The sequence below is a fragment of the Schistocerca americana genome, chromosome 7, assembly GCF_021461395.2.
Source record: "Schistocerca americana isolate TAMUIC-IGC-003095 chromosome 7, iqSchAmer2.1, whole genome shotgun sequence".
NCBI classification, from domain to species: domain Eukaryota; kingdom Metazoa; phylum Arthropoda; class Insecta; order Orthoptera; family Acrididae; genus Schistocerca; species Schistocerca americana.
Window position 1 is genome coordinate 519,452,848 of NC_060125.1, and position 22,375 is coordinate 519,475,222.

Sequence of the window (22,375 nt, forward strand, 5' to 3'; positions counted from 1 at the left end):
CACAGCATGTTTCTTAAAAGACACTCGTGTCATTACTTAATGTAACTGGTGTGTCAAATGGATTGGAGGAAGCTTGTGTACATTTGAAGGAGTGGTCAAGTCGGGGAAAATGCACAGTGCAAATGATGGAGAACACAGTTACGGGCATTAGAGACGGCGCAGTTTTGTGCTGAGTATAATAAAGAAACCAGGGCAGTGGTCATAATTTTCGCAGTTACTTGTGGATGACGCTATAGTTGCTTGTCATTCACATGTTGCCACTTCCAGAAAATCTTTTCTCTGTGTAAAATTTACTTGGGAATTTAAAATGTTTACCAAACTAGGGAACAATGGAAGGATTTTAGAAGATATAGGGGAGTTAAGAAGCATATCTAGGAAAAACAATGAAACATACGTCGCATGCATAGATTTAGAGGATTTTGATACAGTGAAATACAATAAAATGTTTTCCATTACCAGGCAGTGTGATAGCAACTCTGGAGATACAAGGAGAGTCCATCTCTTTATGTGAGGCAAACTGGAGTAGTCATTATTGATGGAATAGTTCAAGAAACGAAAACCAAGGGAGGTATAAGTCTCAGCGTTAGTCATCGTCATTATTGATATTTATTATATATGTTGAAGGGGTAATGAAAAAAATAAACAACTACTTTCATGTGATAGTTGTTTTTCACTGATAGAAAATCAGTATGATTTGGTTCGCTGACGAGATAGCAATGGTCACTGAAACTGAATCTTATTTGATTCGGGAGCGTAATGAAATGGAGTTCGTGCAAGCTCACAAATGGACATGGTGTAAGGCAAAATGTAAGACTTTGACTGAAGACTGATGAAGAAATGGATGAATTTTCCTACCTCGGATGTAAAAAGTAAAAGAAGGAAGAAACGAGAAAACATAGCACAAAGGATTCCACTAGGCAGAAATGAACTTCTGAAAAAAAAGAGCAGATCCTGATGTCTCAAAATATAAACCTTGAGACCAACAGATTGCTGATAAACTGAATTTGGAGCACAGCTACGAGATTATTATTGTTTAAAGATTATCATCCGCCATCTTATATGGTTCCTAAAACTGGATAACATCATTTTGCGTTCTTAATGGCGAGTTCTCACACCTGATTTACTATCATCCAGCAGTCTGGATGATCGTAGACACGTTCGTCCTTAAATTCATTCCACATCGGAAAAGAAATGCTATTTATTTTTCATTTCCGTGTAGTCATCGTGTCTGTAATTGATGAATAACTATTGAAAGTAGTAGTTACAAACATGAAATACCTTCAACAACTATTTATTCTCTTCCTAATCCAATATCCAAACGTGTGTCTTTCGTATCCCAATATAAAGGCTAACGACTTCGAAATTACAAGGATCCATCTTCAGGTATACGAATGCTGAAACAGGTGGAGTGTCATAAGTCCATAAAGATCGCAGTTACATTGGAACACAATAAATATAGTTGTTTGGATACAGAAATAAAAAGAGAATAGGAAGTTTTTATTTTCCGCAATGAAAGCCTTGGTGGCAGACTTATCCATCATTGCCATCACTATGGATGCTAAAAGATCCCGAAATTCAGGCTGAACAGTGATTTTATAATGGTGATGAAGTGAGGAGTGATTTCCCCTCCGTCTTCCACAAGCATGGTACCTACGAAATCCCGAAGATTGGGTTTAACACAGTGTTTACAATTGCAGTGAGACTAAGAGTAACTCCCCACTATCTTCCATCGCTACAGAATCCACAAAATTCTGAAACTGTGGCCTAACACAGCATTCATAAAGATAATGGAATGAGGTTCTCACCATCGTTCAACACTTGAAACTCGAGCTTAATCCACTCTTTGCAAGCTCATTCAAGTGAGGAAAAACTATCCACTGTCAACCATCATTTTGGAACCTACAATTACGGAAATTCACGCTGAAGATTGCTTTACAAGGGTGATGGGATAGGGAGGGTTGCAAGGGTGATGGGATAGGGAGGGACTCCACACCACATTTCATCACTAGGGACCCTACAAAATCCGGAAATTCAGGCTTAATAGCGACTGTACAAATGAAATGGGGTGGAGAGGAACTCCTTGCCATCATTCATTTACAGTGAACGCAGGACTGGAGCTAGTCGTGGAGGGAGCTACTCATGTGATTGACGAGATAGTTTTGAGATTTCACAACAAGCTGGTGTAGGAACTAGTTAACATCGAATCTTTGGAAGGGGATGGGAGAGGGGCTGGAGAGCACCTGCCTTACACTGTCCCTCGCTGGATATACTATTGCCTTCCTACGCTACGGAATCTAGAAATCCGGAAACTGAGGCTTAACACGGGCTTTATAAGGGCGTTTGGTTGAAGAGGGACCTCCACCATTTTCTGTCGATGCGAAAGCTACGAGGGGCTTTCAATTAGCAACGCAACACACTTTCTTCTCGTCCAGTTTCGATTGAAAAAATGCGGAGTTTGTTGTGGGACATCGTGGAATATTCCAGCTTCAGCCCATATAGTTACATGAAGCTCCGACAGGTGGCAGCGCTATACGTACACCTCAAAATAGCTTTTGCAGTGGACGTACATACGAAGCAAAAGCTTTCATGGAGTTTCTTTTGGAGTAAAACCAGAGCATAGCAGATACCGTTAGGCGCATACAGAATGTCTATGGAGACGTGGCAGTGGACAAAGGAAGGTGAGTCGCTGGGCAAGGCGTCTGTCATCATCGCAACAAGGTAGCGCAAACCCATCCGATCTGCCGCATGTCGGCCGGCTGTTGATTTGAAGAAACGACTTCAGCATGTTCACCATCACAAAAATGCAAACGAAATTCTCCTTCTCGATGACAGCGCAAGTTCTCACAAAAGGCTGCACACCTGAAAGGAGTTCACAGCTTCATTGGTCTGTTCTTTCTCATTCTCCCTACAGCCCAGATCTCACAGTTTCCGACTTCCATCTGTTTGGCCCAAAGAAGGATGCACTGCACTGGAATCCGTACACGAATGATGGGGAGATTATTAATGCAGCAATCCGTTGGCTCCGACGTGGACCAGTCGAGTGGTATAACACGGGCATATAGGTCCTCACAGTAAGATAGAAATTTTGGTAAGTCCTATGGGACCGACGGGAGCAGCCGCGCGAACCGTGACAAGGCGGCCCCTAGACCACACGGCTACCCCACGCGGCCGTAAGATAGCACAAGGTCGCCACATCTAATGGAAATTATGTTTAAAAATAAGTTTCTGTAGTCAAAAGAGTGGGAAATATGGTGTTTTGGAAAAAATTAACTTGCTTTTAGAAAAAATGTGTGTTGTATTACTAATTGAGTGCCCTTCGCACAATACTAGAAATTCAAGCTTAACGTAGGCTATATAAAAGCGGTGAGGCAACGAGGGACTGTCTACCATTTTCCATCAGTATAGAAATTTAGGCTAATACCGGTTTAAATGGGCAACATGGTGAGAAATAGCTTCATGATATACTCTATCACTAGAGAATCCACAAGACTGTAGAATTCATGCTTAGCATATGCTTTAAAGGGAGATGAAGTGAGGAGTAACTCCACTGATCTTCCATCACTACAGAAATTACAGGAACGTGAAATTCATGCTTCAGACAAGTGCGACAGAATTAAGAGGAACTTTCCAAAATCTCCCATCACCATGGAAGTTAAAAGATCCTGAAGTTCGGGCTTAACAAAAGGGGTTGAGGTGAGGGCCGGCTTGTGACAGACGCTGCAGCAGTCGGAGTGAATTGCACACTGCTGAGGATGCGGCAGACCGGTCGTCAGGAGCCGAGAAGGCACCCGCTTCACGCGGCTCCGGCATCGTCGGGCTCCAGCTTGGCGCCCATCCTGCGCAGCGCGATGATGGTATTGACGGCCTTGATCCAGCGCTTCTTGATGACGTAGCGCTTGAGTTTAGCCGTGGACAGCTGAGTGACAGCGGCGACTCCCTGCAGCCACTTGTGGCGCAGCGCCTGGGCCGCCGTCATGCGCCTTCTGCGGAACAAGCAACAGCTGGGGCTCACTGGACTGGGAACTGGGGGCGCTGCCGCCTCTGCGTCGCGCAGCTGCCGGTGGTGCTGCTGCCGCTGGTGGTGGTGGTGGTGGTGCCGGCGGTCGAGGACTCGCGGCGCACCACGGTGCGCTCGTCGCTGCGCCACTCGGCCACCACCAGGTGCTGGAGCAGGTCCGGGGGGTTGTGCAGAGGGTCTGGCAGCGCGCGCGGCACGTCGCGGTTGAGGTTGGAGACGCGGTGCTTGCCGGCCTGGCGCCGCCACGCCGGGGGGCTGTCCGCCGGCTGCCGGGGGCCCTGCAGGAACGGGGGCGGCGGGGGCAGCTCGGCCGGAGCGGGCACGTTGTTGTTGGCCACGTCGGCCGCCGGCGGCAGCGTCGACGGCGGCGACAGCAGCGAGGCCATCTCGTACAGCTTGTCCGACAGCTTGCGGATCTCGTCCGCGAGGTTGACCGCCCCGGGCGCGGGCACCTGCGGCAGCTGGGGTCCGGAGTCGCGCCTCGCCGTCACTGCGCAGCCCTCGGAGGCGCGGCGCTCGAACGTCTGCAGGCGCTCCAGATGGTAGCGGCCCTGGCTGGGCACTGCCGGTTCGAAGTGGCGCACCCTGGAAGGAGGAGTGCCCACCACCGTGGGCGCCGACGGCCGGCGCTGCCCCAGCGCCACCTGGTGCTGCTGCTGCTCGAGCACCGAGTCGGGCGAGGACGACAGTGAGGAGGTGTAGGAGGAGTAGGAGGTGAGGGAGCCCGGCGGCGACGGCGACAGCCCCCCCAGCGACGTGTGCGACGCCACCGTCTGCAGCGAGCTGCTCGCCAGCGGCATGATCATCTGGCCGCAGCCGTCGAACAGGTACGGGCTGTTGGGGTGCTCGTTCCAGCGCTCCACGAACACGCGCAAGTTATCTTTGCTCAGGTCTAGCTCCTCTGGCGGTGGAGGAGGGGCGGGAGGCTTTCTCTTGAGCCAGGGGTGCGCTAGGCACTGGGAGGCCGACATGCGCCCCCTATGCAGGCAGACAAAGACCCCATTGTTAGAGGGGAAACACCGCACGGCACATGCACGCTCCGGATCGCCTGTCTCCACAAACAGAAACTCACTTCCTGAATTTTGTTAAGGGCGTGACTAATTTAAGGAAAAAGGAAGGAAAATCAGGCTTTTACATCCCATCAACATTACGGTCATTGAAATGAAATGATCGTTCGTAGTTATTGGCCGGGAGACCGCATCTGGGGGTGTTCGGCTGCCTAGTGTACATTCTTTTATTTGACATCACTTTGATAACTTGCGTGTCGATAATGAAATGGACAACAAAACATCCAGTCCCCGACTGTATAAAGTCTCTATCCTAGCCAAGAATTGAGCTCAGGCCCCCTGAGTGGCATTCAGCTGGCAATGACCTCTGAATTATGGAGGTGAACGTCAACGATGTTGGAGAAAACAGTCTACATCTACATGATTAATCTGATATTTGCCTTCATGTGTTTGGCTGAGGGTTCATTCTACAGGGTGTTGTAATAAGAGCGTAATATTTGGATTGCGCGCCATTTTTGTCTGTCATCATTTGGTAGGTCGATAAGTATGCGAGGTGTGTAGGAGACAGACAGGAGTTAGTAAACATGGAACACTATTTTTCTACACGATGCAACAACGCGCCCTTATTTTAAATATTGCTATCAAGTTGGTGAAAATTTGTTGCTACGATCCATAAAATGCGTCCAGTTTCAGCAAAAATACTGTTCGGTATTCATCAAATGTAAATTTGTGAATGATTTGTATGAAAAATAAGCATTCCCAACATGTCACTATTTTGTGTGCATTGTGCTCTGGAGGAATCATTCGACTATTGTTCTTAGAAGAAAAGGTAGGTATAGTGCTAACGGTATATGCCGAATGTTATCGTAACACGATAATCTAGTTCTTGGTGCCCCAATTGAAAGATACTGCACTTGAAGAAATGTGATATGGCTTCAGCAGAACGGTGTCACTTGCCATACGGCCTATGAACCACTGCTAGTCTTGCACCCGTCTTTAGCTGATCGTGTCATCGCTCGTTTGGTGACCACAATCGAACTCCACGATCTTGCCATTTAACAAATTTTATTCTGTGGGTTTTCTGAAGTCTCAGGCTTACGCCAACAAGCCTACGACCACCCAAGCTTTAAATGCTGAAGTTGATCGCTGTATCAACGAAATACCACGACATTAGCGCAAAATGTCTTATTCAGTACGCAGTTCCCAAAAGTCTACATCATAAATCGATAAATATTACAATATACTGCTACAGACTACCGTGTTTTATTTAAAATACAAATCTAGCGCTCTTATAAAACAACATACACACTTTCTGATCAAAAGTATCAAGAAATCACTGTGTAATGCGTAATTGATCAGTAAATGTCACGACAGACGGACCTGCCAATACCAAATGAAGTAGCAACCATTGTGTTGTCAGAAGAGAAGCAATGTGGAATGGGCTGGTCAGAAGGGCTCAGTAACTTTGAACGTGGAGTAGCCATTCGATTTCACGTGAGTAACAGATCTATTAGGGACATTTCAAATGTCCTAACACTGCCCAAGTCGAACGTTGGTGATGTGATTGTCAACTGGAAATGTGAAGGAACAACCTCAACTAAATGGTTCAAATGGCTCTAAGCACTATGGGACTTAACATCGCCGGGGGACTTAACATCACCGGCCGCTGTGGCCGAGCGGTTCTAGGCGCTTCAGTCCGGAACCGCGCTGCTGCTACAGTCGCAGGTTCGAATCCTGCCTCGGGCATGGATGTGTGTGATGTCCTTAGGTTAGTTAGGTTTAAGTAGTTCTAAGTCTAGGCGACTGATGACCTCAGATGTTAAGTCCCATAGTGGTCAGAGCCATTTGAACCATTTTTTGAACATCACACACATCCATGCCCGAGGCTGGATTCGAACCTGCGACCGTAGCAGCAGCGCGGTTCCGGACTGAAGCACCTAGAACGTCAACTAAACCAAAACCAGACAGACCTCATGTAACGACAGACAGCTATCGTCGAGCATTGCGAAGACGGTTGTAAAAAGTCGCTTTAAATTGGTAACCATCCCTTGAGATGGTGTAAAGAGGGACGATATTGGATAGTGAATGCTTGGAAACGAGTGATCTGGAGTGAGGAATCACGCTACAACCTATGGCAGTCCGATGGAAGGGGTTAGGTTTAGCGAATGCCTGGGGAACGTTATTTGCCATCAAGAGTAATGTCAACATTGAAGTATGGAGGCGGCGGTGCTACAGTACGGAGGTGTTTTTTGTGGCTAGGGTGTGGTTCTCTCATTGCACTTAAGAAAACTCTTAATCCTGAAGAATATGATCACATTTTACAGCGCTGTGTACTGCTTGCTGTAAGGGAACAAATGGAAAAAAATGGAAATGGGCGTTTGACGTCATTGGCCGGTAGGAGCCTTAGGGGACACGTCCGCCTGTCTTGGTGTAGGTCATATTACATTGGACGCCACATTGGGAGACCTTCGGACCGGATGGGGATGAGATGATGATGAAGACAATACAACACCCAGTCCCTGAGCGGAGAAAATCCCCGACGCAGCCGGGAATCGAACCGGGGCCCCTTAGGACGGCTGCCCGTCACGCTGACCATTCAGCTATCGGGTCGGACGGGGGAACAACTTGGAGATGACAAATGTTTGACAATACACTCTGTCATAAACCAGAAGTTGTAAGGCAATGGTTTGTGGACAATAAGATGTCTGAAATGGACGGGCCTGCCAGAGTCCGTGCATGAACGCAGTGACACACCATTGGGATAAGTTAGAACGTTGGCTTCGCTCCAAACATCAGCGTCCAACATCTTTACCCTCTCTGGTTTCGTCTCTTGAGAAAGAATGGGGTGCGATTCCTCCATGGACATTTAGACGTCTCACTGAGTAGAACTCAAGCCGATATAAAGGCGTACGGTGGATGCACGCCATGTTAATGTGGACTAGAAGATATCGAGATTTCTTTATGAGATAGCGTATTTCTGTATTATTCCGCCCTCGCATAGCACGTGGAGAATAGGGACGCTTGAATCTTTCCGTGAGTGCTCTGGTTTCTGTTATTTTATCACAACGGTCTTTTAGCCCTATGTAGACGGAAGTCACCAAAATATTTTGGCATTTAGAGGAGAAAGTTGGTGGCTGAAATTTCGTGATCTCGCTGCAACGAAAACCGACTTCGTTTTAACGTTTTTCACCATAATTCGCGTATACAAAACGAGCTGCCCTTGTATGACGTCCTGCATCGATCTTATATTGTAAGGATCCCACGCCGTGCAGCATTACTCCAGAGTAGGACGGACAAGCATTATCTTTAGTAACATCTGAGCATGTGAATTAAGCACAAGACAAAGAGGTCTTCAAATTACAGCAATTCAACAATGTAAGGTAGCGTAAGAAATGAATGAAGATTATTGCTCTATATCCAGTCAATAATGAAGGCATTGTAGACGGTAGACAATGGTGGTTAGGGGTAGGATAGCAAAGGAAATCGGCCATGTCCTTCCCATAAGAACCATCCCTACATTTGTCGTAAATAAAAAAGCGAGAGGCCTTCAGTATACAGGATTTAGTCAGTGTCAGATAACATAACGAAGGAAGGGAGGCTAAGGTTTAACGTCCCGTCGACGACGAGGTCATTAGAGACGGAGAAGACTCTCACACGGGGAAGAAAGGACGAAGGAAATCAGCCATATTCTTTTCAAAAGAACTATTCCAGAATTCACCTTAACGGATTTAGGGCCAGCATGGAACATTATTTTTGTGTTTTTGGTTTCAAGCCCGGTGTAAAATGGCATGCAGTTCAGTCAGTTTATGGAAAAACCGAAGTTGGGAAGGGGGACCACTCCTTTGTAAAAGCAAAAAATAGTCACTGACTTTTTCCAACTCCTCGAGTCAAGAAGTGCTGCGGTTACTCATCATCAGAAATGCAGATGTGGCCACATAATGATTTGAATCACCAATAGCACAAATGTGAGTTTGCTCTATTAACCACTGTAGAGATACAACAAGAGGCTGTGCGAGTACTAAGCGGTATAACTAGGGACAAAACCACTTGGACCAAACCTACATGTCTCATATCTCCCTAATCCAACATCCATATTTTTAAAGAAACTGGCGAATACATTCAAATTCTACTTAATTGTTGAAATGTGAGGCCTACTGTAAATTTAATTGGTATTCTCCTGAAATGGGAAAAATGTGTGAGAAACGGCTTTTGCGCTCGGGTTCCTTACAGAGCAAAGTTTGGATACAGGGCATGAATTGCGTGTGTGAGTGGGCTCACTCGACCAAAGCTAAGATTTTTTACATTGTTCCTAATTAAACTTCATCTACATACATGTGGAAACAACTGATTGAGAGAATACGCCGATGAAGTCGTAAAAAAAGTACATTGGTGAGAAGCACTCTTTTCAACAATTTCTTTACGGATAACATACAGCCCTCGGGTCACTGTGGTAGGTACCACACATGAAAGGCCAATTCAGGAAAGATCTATTTAGATGTGTCAAATAAATGCATATGTGTAAATATAGTACAACTATCGGAACATTAGCTTTCTCCGTTCGAAAGTGATAACGGTGATGAACAGTAAAATGATTTAATGTTTCATCAGTTTATTGCTTGGGAGCTGTTGCACATTATTTTACAACACCTAATATCATGAATAATGTTCTGTATATGAAGAAGAGCAGGGGGCGCAAATGTTCGTTGACTCCGGACCAAGAAAACTCAGGAATGAATGTTTTAGAAGCATGTTTGAAAAACTGAAGCGTAATCCGAAGATTTCTGATGGCGATATGTGACTGTAGACTGAACGTGTATCTACCATTACAAACTGAAGAATACTTCAGTCACATTAGTGGATCTGCGAACTCGAAAGCGCACAAAAATAGAAAGTAGAAACAATTTTGTCTTTTGGAAAAATGATGACAGATTCTTGGGATTCTAAATCTTGACTGACTGCTTGAAAAAGGGTGAAACACTGTTTAGTGTTGGCAGAAGAGCCAACACTGTTTTTCTAGAGGAGGCCGAAATGCACGCGTTTAATTACACGCTGACTGGTGTGAGGTCTGGAACAGGACAATATCTTGAGAATTGCAAATAAAGTACGTAGTTGATATAATACTTAACTTTAATCCACAATTGTAGAACATCGCTCTTGATGATACATGCTTCACATAATACATATCAATTGAATACGGCGTCTTGCTAGGTCGTAGCAAATGTAGCTGAAGGCTATGCTAACTGTCGTCTCGGCAAATGAGAGCATATTTGTCAGTGAACCATTGCTATGAACGTCGGCTGTACAACTGGGGCGAGTGCTAGTACGTCTCTCTAGACCTGCCGTGTGGTGGCGCTCGGTCTGCGATCACTGACAGTGGCGACACGCGGGTCCGACGTATACTAATGGACCGCGGCCGATTTAAAGGCTACCACCTAGCAAGTGTGGTGTCTGGCGGTGACACCACACACTGACTGCAGCCGTACCGTTGAAATGAGTGGGTTGATACAAACTGCTGTCGTTCGGAATGGTGATCTTGCCACGGTCTACGTACCAACTCATGCATGGTTCGCTGCGGTAGCAAAATGGCACCAATTGGGCTTTGAAAAATCGCCAACCAGCTAATGCTGCAGCTCTTTCCTCATGCTACGTTTTTATTTCCGGACATCAAAAAACAAACCACAGAGAAGAAATTTACCCTTAATGAGGAAGTTATCACTGGCACAAACGATTATTATGCAGTATTCTAACGAGTTCTTTTCTGAACGTATAATAAAATTACAATCTCGCAGAACTGAATGGATCATATGCACTGAGCGCGATGGAGATTATGTTGAAATATACACTGCTGAAAAAAAATGCAACACCTTCGAGGACTGCGTTTAGTGGGAGCAGTGTGCATACTAAGGAGTCGTAGTCTTACTGTCTCATTTGTCACGATCTTCAACATTCAGATGGTACTCAGAAGGCTTTTCTGTGCAGCCTCTGTTTTTTTTCTCTGCAGAATGTAAATGTGCTGAGTTTAGAATTGAACAGTTATTGCACCATTATTTTAGGGTACAACGATGCCTCACCAACGAGCACGTTCTCCTGTTGAACAGCTTGAGCCACGTGAATGGGGAGGCATTGTGAGCCTGCCTCGGACACACTGAGAGATTGCTGCACATGTTGAGCACAATGTATCGGTGATGTGTCGCTGCTTTAATTAGTGGCCTGTGGAACATTCCCATACCTGTAGACTAGGTTGTGAACGTACGCGTAGATCAGACGCTCGTTATGATCGACCACTTGTTCGAGCAGCAGTGGGCAACGTCACCCAGGGAGGAAACGTGGGCACGTGTTGCACCTGCTGCGTCATCAGGGACTGTTGGGAACAGTCTGCCCGCAGCAAGATTAAGACCATATGTGCCCTGGCCAGGCTACCACTGACACCACCAACCATGGCTACTCAGCGATCGTGAAAGAGTTGACTGGACATTGGAATGGTCTTCACTGGTGACACTAGGTTATGTCTTTCTGCGAGTGATGGACGTACACACGTACTGCGTAGACCTGGTGAGCTGCCTATTCCAGAGGGCAGCGCTCACGTCACAAAGGTCCCACCCCATGTCTCATGGTGTGGGGGGCCATCAGCTGCAACTCGCGGTCACGTTTTATGTTGCTGCATGGTGAGGCAACCGGTGCCCGCTCCATTGCACAGGTTGTTATATCTGTGCTGCTGCCATTTCTTCGACAGGGAACTGATTTGCATCTTCAGCAGGGCAATGCACGTCCACATATGGCTACCTCGACGCAGTGTGCTTTCCGTGGTGTACTACTGCCCCTGCCATCGTGAGCACCAACATCTCTCGCCAACTGAATACGTATGGGACACAGTGAAGTGGAAACTTACTCGATCCCCATAGTCTGCAAGAATAATTGCCGAATTGCAACAAAAGCTGTAAGAAGCTTGGAGAAGTCTATCGCAGGATGTCATTCGGCATCTTAATTATCATTAGTACGCAAGAATACACACCTGCGTTGTCGCCAAGAAGGGGGACGGGGGGGGGGGGAGGGGGGGGGGGAGAGGATGTACGCCATGTATTGAAGCGTCTCTTTGGACAGCCTTCACTGCTGTGAGATGAGTATATTATATGATCTAACTCTGTTACCATATACTTCTACAATGATAAAAGATAGTCACATCATTTGCTAACAAAATGACCTTGTCCTTCTGGGTTTTGAAAACGAGGATGACCTGTGCCCTTTCCCAATCAAATGGTTCAAATGGCTCTGAGCACTATGGGACTTAACATCTGAGGTCATCAGTCCCCTAGAACTTATAACTACCTAAACCTAACTAACCTAAGGACATCACACACATCCATGCCCGAGGCAGGATTTGAACCTGTGACCGTAGCGGTCGCGCAGTTCCAGACTGAAGCGCCTAGAACCGCTCGGCCACTTCGGCCGGCCCTTTTCCAATGCTTTGGAACGCTACGCTCTTCTAGAGACCTACGGTACACCGCTGCAAGAAGGGGGGCAAAGTCCTTCGCGTACTCTGTGTAAAATCGAACTGGTATCCCATCAGGTGCAGCGGCCTTTCCTCTTTTGAGCGATTTCAATTGTTTCTCTGTCCCTCTGTTGTCTATTTCGATATCTACCATTTTGTCATCTGTGCGACAATCTAGAGAAGGAACTACAGTGCAGTCTTCCTCTGTGAAACAGCTTCGGAAAAAGACACTTAGTACTTCGGCCTTTAGTCTGTTATCCTCTGTTTCAGTATCATTTTGGTCACAGAGTGCCTGGACATTTTGTTTTGATCGACCTACCGTTTTGACATAAGACCAGAATTTCTTAGGATTTTCTGCCAAGTCAGTTCATAGAACTTTGCTTTCGAATTCATTGAACGCCTCTCGCATAGCCCTCCTCACATTACATTTCGCTTCGCGTAATTTTTGTTTGTCTGCAAGGCTTTGGCTATTTTTATGTTTGCTGTGAAGTTCTCTTTGCTTCCGCAGCAGTTTTCAAACTTCTCAACACTACTGCAAACTTACAAGATAATTCTAGAATAGTTGCAAATCTGAGGTACACATGTCAATAATCAGCGTCTGATTCTGGAACTGCGATCTCAGCCTGCGTTATTGGATAGTGTAAAGTCATCAAGCGCAAGATTAATATGAATATAACGGAGCTTTTTTGGCATTTTAATAGCTGTAGAAATCCAGGTCTGTGCAATCATGACTATAAATTTTACATAGTACAGAGGTCCCGCAAGTTCGATAATTGTGTGCTAGTTAACGCCAGGCACTCAGCACATATCTGTTTACTCTTAGACAGAGCGAAAGTTTAAAATTTAACGTGGAAGTTTCTCGTAAAAGGCTATTAGCTTGGCATTAGAAATTTCATATTAAGTAGGAAATCGCAGTGGCCACAACCTCAAAATTGGATACCAATATTATAATACACCAATACTGTACGGTGACCGTGAATTTAACGTATCTGGCCCAGACATGTGAGGTACATCACGTCACATATCGAATCGGAGAGACATGTTTGATCTGGTACTTAGCTAATATTTTCTGCAATACCACGCCGCCTGAAATGTCACCAATATCAAGACATACTTAAAGAAATACATAACAGCTGCCTGCAAACGGCATACAACATTAAACGTGGCGAATATATCCTTCTCAACGTCTCCAATATTATCGTTTTCAATTTAAAGCCGTACTGGACGATGTTTGACGACGATCGTTTGTTAAGATTGATAAAAAAAAAAAAAAAATTTCAGAGACCGCTATGTCACAATTGTGAGTAGCGGCTGTTTCTGAAAACCTTGTTTATAAACCATAATCGTTACACAACTTAGTGTTGAAGCAACAATCGAAGTATATGTGCAAGGCAAATAATCAAAATAGAAAATGTTCAGTAATGACTAAACGGTAAAAAATAAATCTCAATTTTTAACTACTCTTAAACTGCTACAGCTTTCTATTTAAGGTTAGGGTTCATTACATTAGTTTAGGAATAACAGGTAATGTTCCACTTTTAAAGCAGGGTGTCAGAGAATGAAGAGGGAATATGTATATGCATCATTGTGTAAGTTCACGTATAACACACGTTCAAGGTCCAGAAATGATGTACAGAATACTTTGGCAAAGAAAAAATTTCCGAAGCAAGAAGTATGTGGAAAACCCTCTCCATGAGAAGAGAGAGGGGCAGAGTTGAAAATTTCAAATAGCTATAAGACATAAATTATCCCTCTGCTTGTCCATAGTGTTTTGCAATTTCAGAATAAAAATTCAGTCGAGTTTGAGTTTCTGTTGAGGAATTTAAAGTTTTCCAGGCGATCCATTGCGCTTTTAAGTAAACTGTATTACTTATTGTAAAATTAAACAAACAGGTAAATAATAACACACATATCAAACAAAATCAAACAAGAACAGATAGTGAAACGAAGAAAATAAAGATGAAAGAAAGAAAGAAAAGAATGATTAAAAGTAAGCTACGAGACCCAGTACACAAATAAAAGAAAGGTCATAGTGAGTTATTGTAAACAAAGGTGGAAAAAACAATAATTACAATTACTTCTAATCATTTCTTGCTTTATCAGACTTTTTCGTTTAATATATAGTATTTAAACACCATATTTCGTTTACATTCACATGTAAATCTAAAGTCTCAAATTGTAATATTCATAGCAAATATCAAGAATTCCAGTGGTTGGAAGATTGTTATAGGGATCCAGGATAACTGAACTTATTTTTCCAAATTGCATTAAAAACTAATGAAAAGTCTTTTTTTATCCCTACAGCTTTAACAGTACAAAAAATTCTCACAAACGTCAAACCTAGAACTCAGTGCATGTCGTATTTCCACAGATTATACTTAAAATCAGAAGTCCACAGTAATTAATATTATAAAGATGTTTATATTACCAATGTTAAAATAACCGATTGAGTATAATAGTATTCATTAGAATGCGTTATATTTTGCATTTATAACATAATTTGGCATATTATTTGGAAGAGTAAGAAGACACCGGAGGGTTGCGATTCACGTTCAGTTTCGGCGGATCACAAGACACATTTTGTTACCAGCAAACCACCCCCGAGTATTTAAAAATCGAACTCCCATATATAAAACAGCAAGGAAGGTTTGAAATAAACTAAGTTTATAGTTTCCTGAAAGTCGCTAAGTGCTCTCATTATGAAACAGCGGACGAGTGTTGTAGGAGTTATTTGCGCTTCATCTTAACAAAAGGAAGTTTTTCACGCACCTCAATGTTTACGACATCATATCTCCTAAACCAGGTGTCGTAAAATGATATAATTGTGCTGTTACAGTCAGCTTCCCTTCATTATTTTGTGGGGGATGTCAGCCACAAAAATTGCGAAATTTTACAAATTATGTGCAAAATTTATTGGAAGCCGCTATATGTTCTCATTCCCAAATATTGCACTGTCCAGCCAGATTAATGCGACCACCGCCTATGTTTGACGTCAACACGCAATAAACTGCCAGGTGGCGTTAGCAGTGGTAGATACATAAAGAGTGTCGGGGGGATGTGCGAAACACTGCAGTTGTTGTCATGCGAAAACGGAGCGATTTATTTGCCGTCCAAAAGAGTGCGATCGTTGGTTTTCGGGCCAAGGGTGGAAGCATTTACGAAATGGCTAAGTCTGTTAACCGTTTGCGTACTGCCGTGGTTAAAGTATACCGTGCATGGGAAAATGGCGCTGTCCCAAACCGGTGCCGAGGCAACCGTGATGCACCACGGGCCGTAGATGAAAGCGGTGAACGACGGCTGTGGATATGTGTACCGGCGAATAGATGTACAACTGTAGAGCAACTGATCGTCCAAATGAACCAAGGGACTGCCAACAATATCTCCTCAAAGACCGTTGAGCGAACGTTACTGCGAATGGGACTCCGCAGCAGGCACCTGGTTCGTGCACCCATGCTCACTGCTGTTCACCGGCTACGAAGGGTGGAATTAGCGCGCGACTGGACGTCCAATGAGTGATACCAGGTGGCCTTTTCAGATGAATCACGCTTTACGCTCCATTGGACAGATGACTGTTGGCGTGTGCGGAGTGAAACGTCTTAAAGCAAATACCTTGCAACAATCGTCGGATCGATCCAGGCCGGAGGGCATTCTCTAGCTATTTCGTCACTATGGAAGGCGCAATGGACCAACACAATTATGTTTCTATCCTCGGGGACAATGTCCATTCCTAAACGCAATTTGTGTTCTGTCGGCAGGATGGCATCTACCAGCAGCACAATACAACCATCACGCAGTTCCCAGTGTATGTGCGTGGTGCATCTACATCTGTGTGATTACTCTGCTATTCACAATACAGTGCCTGCAGAGGGTTCTATTAACCACCTTCAAGCTGTCTCTCAACCGTTACACTCTCGGGAAAAACGAGCACTTAAATTTTTCTGTGCGAACCCTGATCTCTCTTATTTTATCGTGATGATCATTTCTCCCTATGTAGATGGGTGCCAACAGAATGTTTTCGCAGTCGGAGGAGAAAACTGGTGATTGAAATTTCGTAAGAAGTTTCCGTCGCAACGAAAAACGCCTTTGTTTCAATGACTGCCACTCCAATCACGTATCATGTCTGTGGCACAATCTTCCCTACTTCGCGATGATACAAAATGAGCTGCCCTTCTTTGAACTTTTTCGATGTCATCCGCCAGTCCCCCTGATGCGATTCCCATATCGTACAGCAATACTCCAGGATAGGGCGGACAAGCATGGTGTAAGCAGTCTCTTTAGTAGACCTTTTACACATTGTAACTGTTCTGCCAATGAATCGCAGTCTTTGGTTTGCTCTACCCACAACTTTATCTATGTGATCATTCCAATTTAGGTTATTTGTAATTGTAATTCCTAAGTATTTAGTTGAATTTGCAGCCTTCAGATTTGTGTGACTTATCGCGTAATCGAAATTTAGCTGATTTCTTTTAGTACTCGTGTGAATAACTTCACAGTTTTCTTTATTCAGGATCAATTGCTATTTTTCGGACCATACAGATATCTTATCTAAATCATTTTGGAATTCTTTTTGGTCATCTGATGACTTTACAAAACGGTAAATGACAGCATGATCTGCAAACAATCTAAGAGGGCTACTCAGATTGTCTCCTATGTCATCAACACAAATCAGGAACAATACAGGGCCTATAACACTTTCTTGGGGAACGACGGATATTTCTTCTATTTTACTGGATGATTTCCCGTCTATTACTTCTAACTGTGACCTTTCTGACAGTAAATCACGAATACAGACGCACAACTGAGGCGATATTCCATAGGCACGCAGTTTCGTTAGAAGACGCTTGTGAGGAGCGGTGTCGAAAGCCTTCTGGAAATCTAAAAACATGGATTCAATTTGACATCCCTGTCGATAGCACTCATTATTTCATGAGTATAAAGAGCTAGTTGCTTTCCGCAAGAATGATATTTTCTGTATCCGTGCTGACTATGTGTCAATAAATCGTTTTCTTCTCGAATACAGTACATGTTCCAAAACACTACTGGAAATCGACGTTAGTGATATGGGCCTGTAATTTAGCGGATTACTTCTACTTTCCTTTTCGGGGGGTGTGACTCAAGCAATTTTCCAGTCTTTAGGTAGGGAAGTTTCTGTGAGCGAGAGGTTGTGTATAATTGCTAAACATGGAGCTATTGTATCAGCATTCTCTGAAAGGAACCTGACTGGTATACAGTCTGGACCGGAGACCTTGCCTGTATTAAGTGATTTAAGCTGCTTTGCTACACCGAGGACATCTACTTCTATGTTTCCCATCTTGTTAGTTGTTCTTGATTGGAATTCAGTAATATTTACTTCGCCTTTTTTGGTGAAGGAGTTTCGGAAAACCGTGTTTAATAACTCTGCTTTAGTGACACCGTCATCAGTGACTTCGCCGTTGTTATCGCGCAGTGAAGGTATTGATTGCGTCTTACCACTGGTGTGCTTAATGTATGACCAGAATCTGTTTTGGTTTTCTGCTAGATTCCGGAACAGAGTTTCGTTGTGGAAATTTCCCATCGAAGAATACAAGCATGAGTTAGGCCACCAAACTCCACGAATTTAAATCGAATCTACAATCTGTCGGACCATCTCATTCGGGCTGTACGCACCACGGCACTGGAGTCGGCATGGCTTCACATCCCTATGGGTATCTTCCAGAAAGTCTCTTCCTGCACATCACGCAGTGGTCCGCACTGCAAAAGGTGGTTATTCAGGCTTTTGACAGGTGGTCTCTTTAAAGTGACTGAACAGTGTAATTAACATCAGGAGTTACAGTACTCAATATTTTAAAGCTGTCTACAGTAGCAGTGGTAAAATAACCTACTTGGTGTTATGGCATTTATTAAAATGCCTTATATGTTCCATTTATGAGATAATTTCCCAAATTATTTGGAAGAGTAAGAAGATGCCAGAAGATTGCTATTTACGTTCAGATTCAGTGGACAACAAGGTATAGATCGTTGCCAGCTCCCCCTCCCCCCCCCCCCCCCATCTCTCCCTCCCCCAGTTCCTTAATTAGATTTCACGTCTATAAAACAGCAAGAAAAAGTTTACAGAAGTTTCGAAGTGTAGTTTAAGGTTTACTGGAAGTCGCATAGTACTCTCACTATTAGACTCTGGAAAATTATAGTCCGGGTAATATGCGCTTTGTCTTAAGGAAAGCTAGTCTTTCACGCATCTCAATGTTTGTTGTTGTTGTTGTGGCCTTCAGTCCTGAGACTGGTTTGATGCAGCTCTGCATGCTACTCTATCCTGTGCAAGCTTCTTCATCTCCCAGTACCTACTGCAACCTACATCCTTCTGAATCTGCTTAGTGTATTCATCTCTTGGTCTCCCTCTACGATTTTTACCCTCCACGCTGCCCTCCAATGCTAAATTTGTGATCCCTTGATGCCTCAAAACATGTCCTACCAACCGATCCCTTCTTCTAGTCAAGTTGTGCCACAAACTTCTCTTCTCCCCAATCCTATTCAATACCTCCTCATTAGTTATGTGATCTACCCACCTTATCTTCAGCATTCTTCTGTAGCAACACATTTCGAAAGCTTCTATTCTCTTCTTGTCCATACTAGTTATCGTCCATGTTTCACTTCCATACATGGCTACACTCCATACACATACTTTCAGAAACGACTTCCTGACACTTAAATCTATACTCGATGTTAACAAATTTCTCTTCTTCAGAAACGATTTCCTTGCCATTGCCACTCTACATTTTATATCCTCTCTACTTCGACCATCATCAGTTATTTTACTCCCTAAATAGCAAAACTCCTTTACTACTTTAAGTGTCTCATTTCCTAATCTAATTCCCTCAGCATCACCCGATTTAATTTGACTACATTCCATTATCCTCGTTTTGCTTTTGTTGATGTTCATCTTATATCCTCCTTTCAAGACACTGTCCATTCCGTTCAACTGCTCTTCCAAGTCCTTTGCTCTCTCTGACAGAATTACAATGTCATCGGCGAACCTCAAAGTTTTTACTTCTTCTCCATGAATTTTAATACCTACTCCGAATTTTTCTTTTGTTTCCTTTACTGCTTGCTCAATATACAGATTGAATAACGTCGGGGAGAGGCTACAACCCTGTCTCACTCCTTTCCCAACCACTGCTTCCCTTTCATGCCCCTCAATGTTTATTATATTACATTTCCTGAACTATTTGCCGTAAAATGATATAATTTTACAGGTACTTTCAATGGTATATTTGAGTATTGTCTGCAAAATGTATTGCGAATTAGAGTCAGTTATAAAGAAGTAATAAATCAAAACATTATGCCTGATGCTGAAATTTTACTGCAAGAACAGCCAAAAATGTAGTAAGCGATAAACTTTTTCCCTTTCATTATTTTGTGGGGGCTGTCACTGAGAGAAAGTGTAGAAGCAGTTTGAAATTATATGTAAAGTTTGTTGGAAGTTGCTATGTGCTCTGACTCTCAAATACTAGGTGAATACAATCTGGGTATTGTGAAGGCCGTGAGTTACGCTCCTTGAAGTTTCAAACGTTTTATACTTGACTTATTGTATTAAAACCTTTCGTGTAAGATTGTACCTCTTAATGAGTAGATTTTGACAGCATTTTAATTTTTTAAAGTTGGTCAGTAGTTATACGAAGTACTGAAAATTAAGTTTTCGCTGCCCTTGGAAGCCTTGGATAGGCAAACTGCAACCTAGCATAGCTCTAACCGCATAGTAATGTAGATTCTATCGTAATGACCTACACCGAACGAGTAAAATACAGTTTTTAAACGTAATTTAAATGAAGTGCTTCTGGTACGTCTTAGTCTCTTATTATTTTGTCTTCATTTTTACAAGTTCTGAAGTTTATAATTTTGTTTGCGAATTTGTCGAAGACAAATAGCAAGAGAAAAATCTTTCACGCAAAAAACGAGGTGTGTGTCGCTTAAAAATCTATGTATGTATCTGTTTCAAGTCCGGGTCGAGGAAATTAGAGGATACGACACAAAAAAGACGTTTCACACACTTATCGGCTGTGAGAAAGCAGGAGGCCTGACAAGCGGGCAAAGCTCATGCAGTTTTATAAGTGTCACGTGCACACGTTTTGGGCCTTTGTCATGCCTTTCATGTTTTCAAACACGGCAAATTACGCCGGTATAAAATATTCTGTAGGCAGCTACTCAAAAAAAGAGAGACGTAGAAAAATCGCCTGGAAATTTCACTAGAAAGCTGTTTTGTAAAAAAAATATTTTCACACAACAAGAAATAGCTCTCAGATTAGCGAACATGTGCAGCCAAGCGGTAGCCTTTGCTATGAGCCAAACGCAGCATTTAAAAAATAACAATCAAATGTAACACAGATACATTCACAGATATTATATGGAAAATGAGATCCGAGACACACGAGAATTCAGAAAAGATGAAACATAGATTGTCACATAAAACATTGTTTGTTAAAGAAGAGAAATCCATGCGTGTTGACTACGTACTCTATGTCCTTAACCAGCAGCTTTTCTATGAAGTCCTTTGCGTCATCGGAGATTTCATTGAAGGCTTCATCGTCGAAGTCATATTTGGCTATGGTCACGTTTGCCATCGTCTCCACGTCAGTGTCCCCCATAAACGGAGATAGGCCAGATAACCTGAAACACAAATTAAAAGTTGCTCAGCCTCCGTTTCTCAACTGGCCTAAAAGTTTTGCAGCACCAGCATATACGCGGATGTATGGGGCCTCAGATTCAACGGAAAAAGGGATGGAAGAATATATCGCACGAAACAAAAAATTAGCATTCATGTGAAATCAAAACAAAACCTAATTGGAAAGCTTTGCACATCTTTTCTTCTTCTACACTTCATTGTGCCTGTTCCAGCTTCACAAATTGTCCGTCCATCTCTTCTTAGGTCTTTCAACGTCTCTTATTTCCGCTGGTTTCTAAGCAAAGCCTCTTTTGGGAAGTTGTTTCCTGTCCATTCTCTCTATCTGTCCGCAACAAGTTTTTGCGGTGTTCGGTTATTCTGCTCTCGGCTCTACTTTTAGTTCTTGTCGCACTGTTTCATTTCATGGGTGGTCTCTTCGTAAGCAGCCTTTTGTTCTTCTTAGAAATTTCATTTCTGCATCTTGTATTGTACCTAGTGTTCTTTTTGTGAGAAACCAAGCATTCACTTCCCTGAAGAAATCAGTCATAGTTTTAGAATTTTTTACCGTCATGTCTTCTCTGGCCTTGTTTTTAAATAAACTGTGAATGCAGATAAAGAGATAAGAATGAGATGAAAAAGAATTCTCAAATTACAGGGATATAAACATTCTACATGCAGCTTATAAAGTATATTCATCTATCATTAAAAGAAAGCTCCAGCCAATAGCAGAAGTATTTTTACGAGAGGAACACTGCAGTATTCTAAAGGCAGGTCCTGCGTAGGCGCAACATTTCATCTAGCCATTCTTTATGGTCTTATTAGACTACGAGAAGGCATACGATATGATAGGTACGATGAAATATGAGAAAACTCACTGACTACTATGTACCCCTAAATTGATTGAATTCTGTTAGTCATAGAACACTAAAGGGGAAAAATGTTACATTGTCACTAAACCAATGGAAAGTTTACTATTCCACATTTTATTCAAAGGAAACAACGAAGATGTGGTCTCCCACCAATCCACTTTGATATACTGTATATGCCAACAAAGTTATAGAAGAATGATAGTATTAAAAACACCAAGAAGATGGATCTAGGAAGAATAAATTTATTAACCCCATTTTATGTGCAGACGACCAAGTATTTCTATCAGACCGTGAAAGTTCTTTACAAGAAATAAAATAAATGTAATGGCAATGGAAGGGAAACACATAAGGAGGGCA

General features: G+C 43.2%; 1 protein-coding gene across 1 annotated transcript in view; it reads right to left on the reverse strand.

Moving 5' to 3' along the window:
* Nucleotides 1-783: 783 nt before the first annotated feature.
* The window catches only part of LOC124623057 (myosin light chain kinase, smooth muscle-like), a 362,679-nt gene continuing 341,087 nt past the window's right edge, over nucleotides 784-22,375 (reverse strand). The window contains exons 7-9 of the mRNA XM_047148850.1: nucleotides 21,002-21,154; nucleotides 4,366-4,996; nucleotides 784-4,324 (exon numbers count right to left, since the gene is read on the reverse strand). Of these exons, the coding sequence (XP_047004806.1) occupies nucleotides 3,794-4,324; nucleotides 4,366-4,996; nucleotides 21,002-21,154 (1,315 nt within the window). The 3' untranslated portion in view covers nucleotides 784-3,793. The remainder of the gene's footprint in view (nucleotides 4,325-4,365; nucleotides 4,997-21,001; nucleotides 21,155-22,375) is intronic.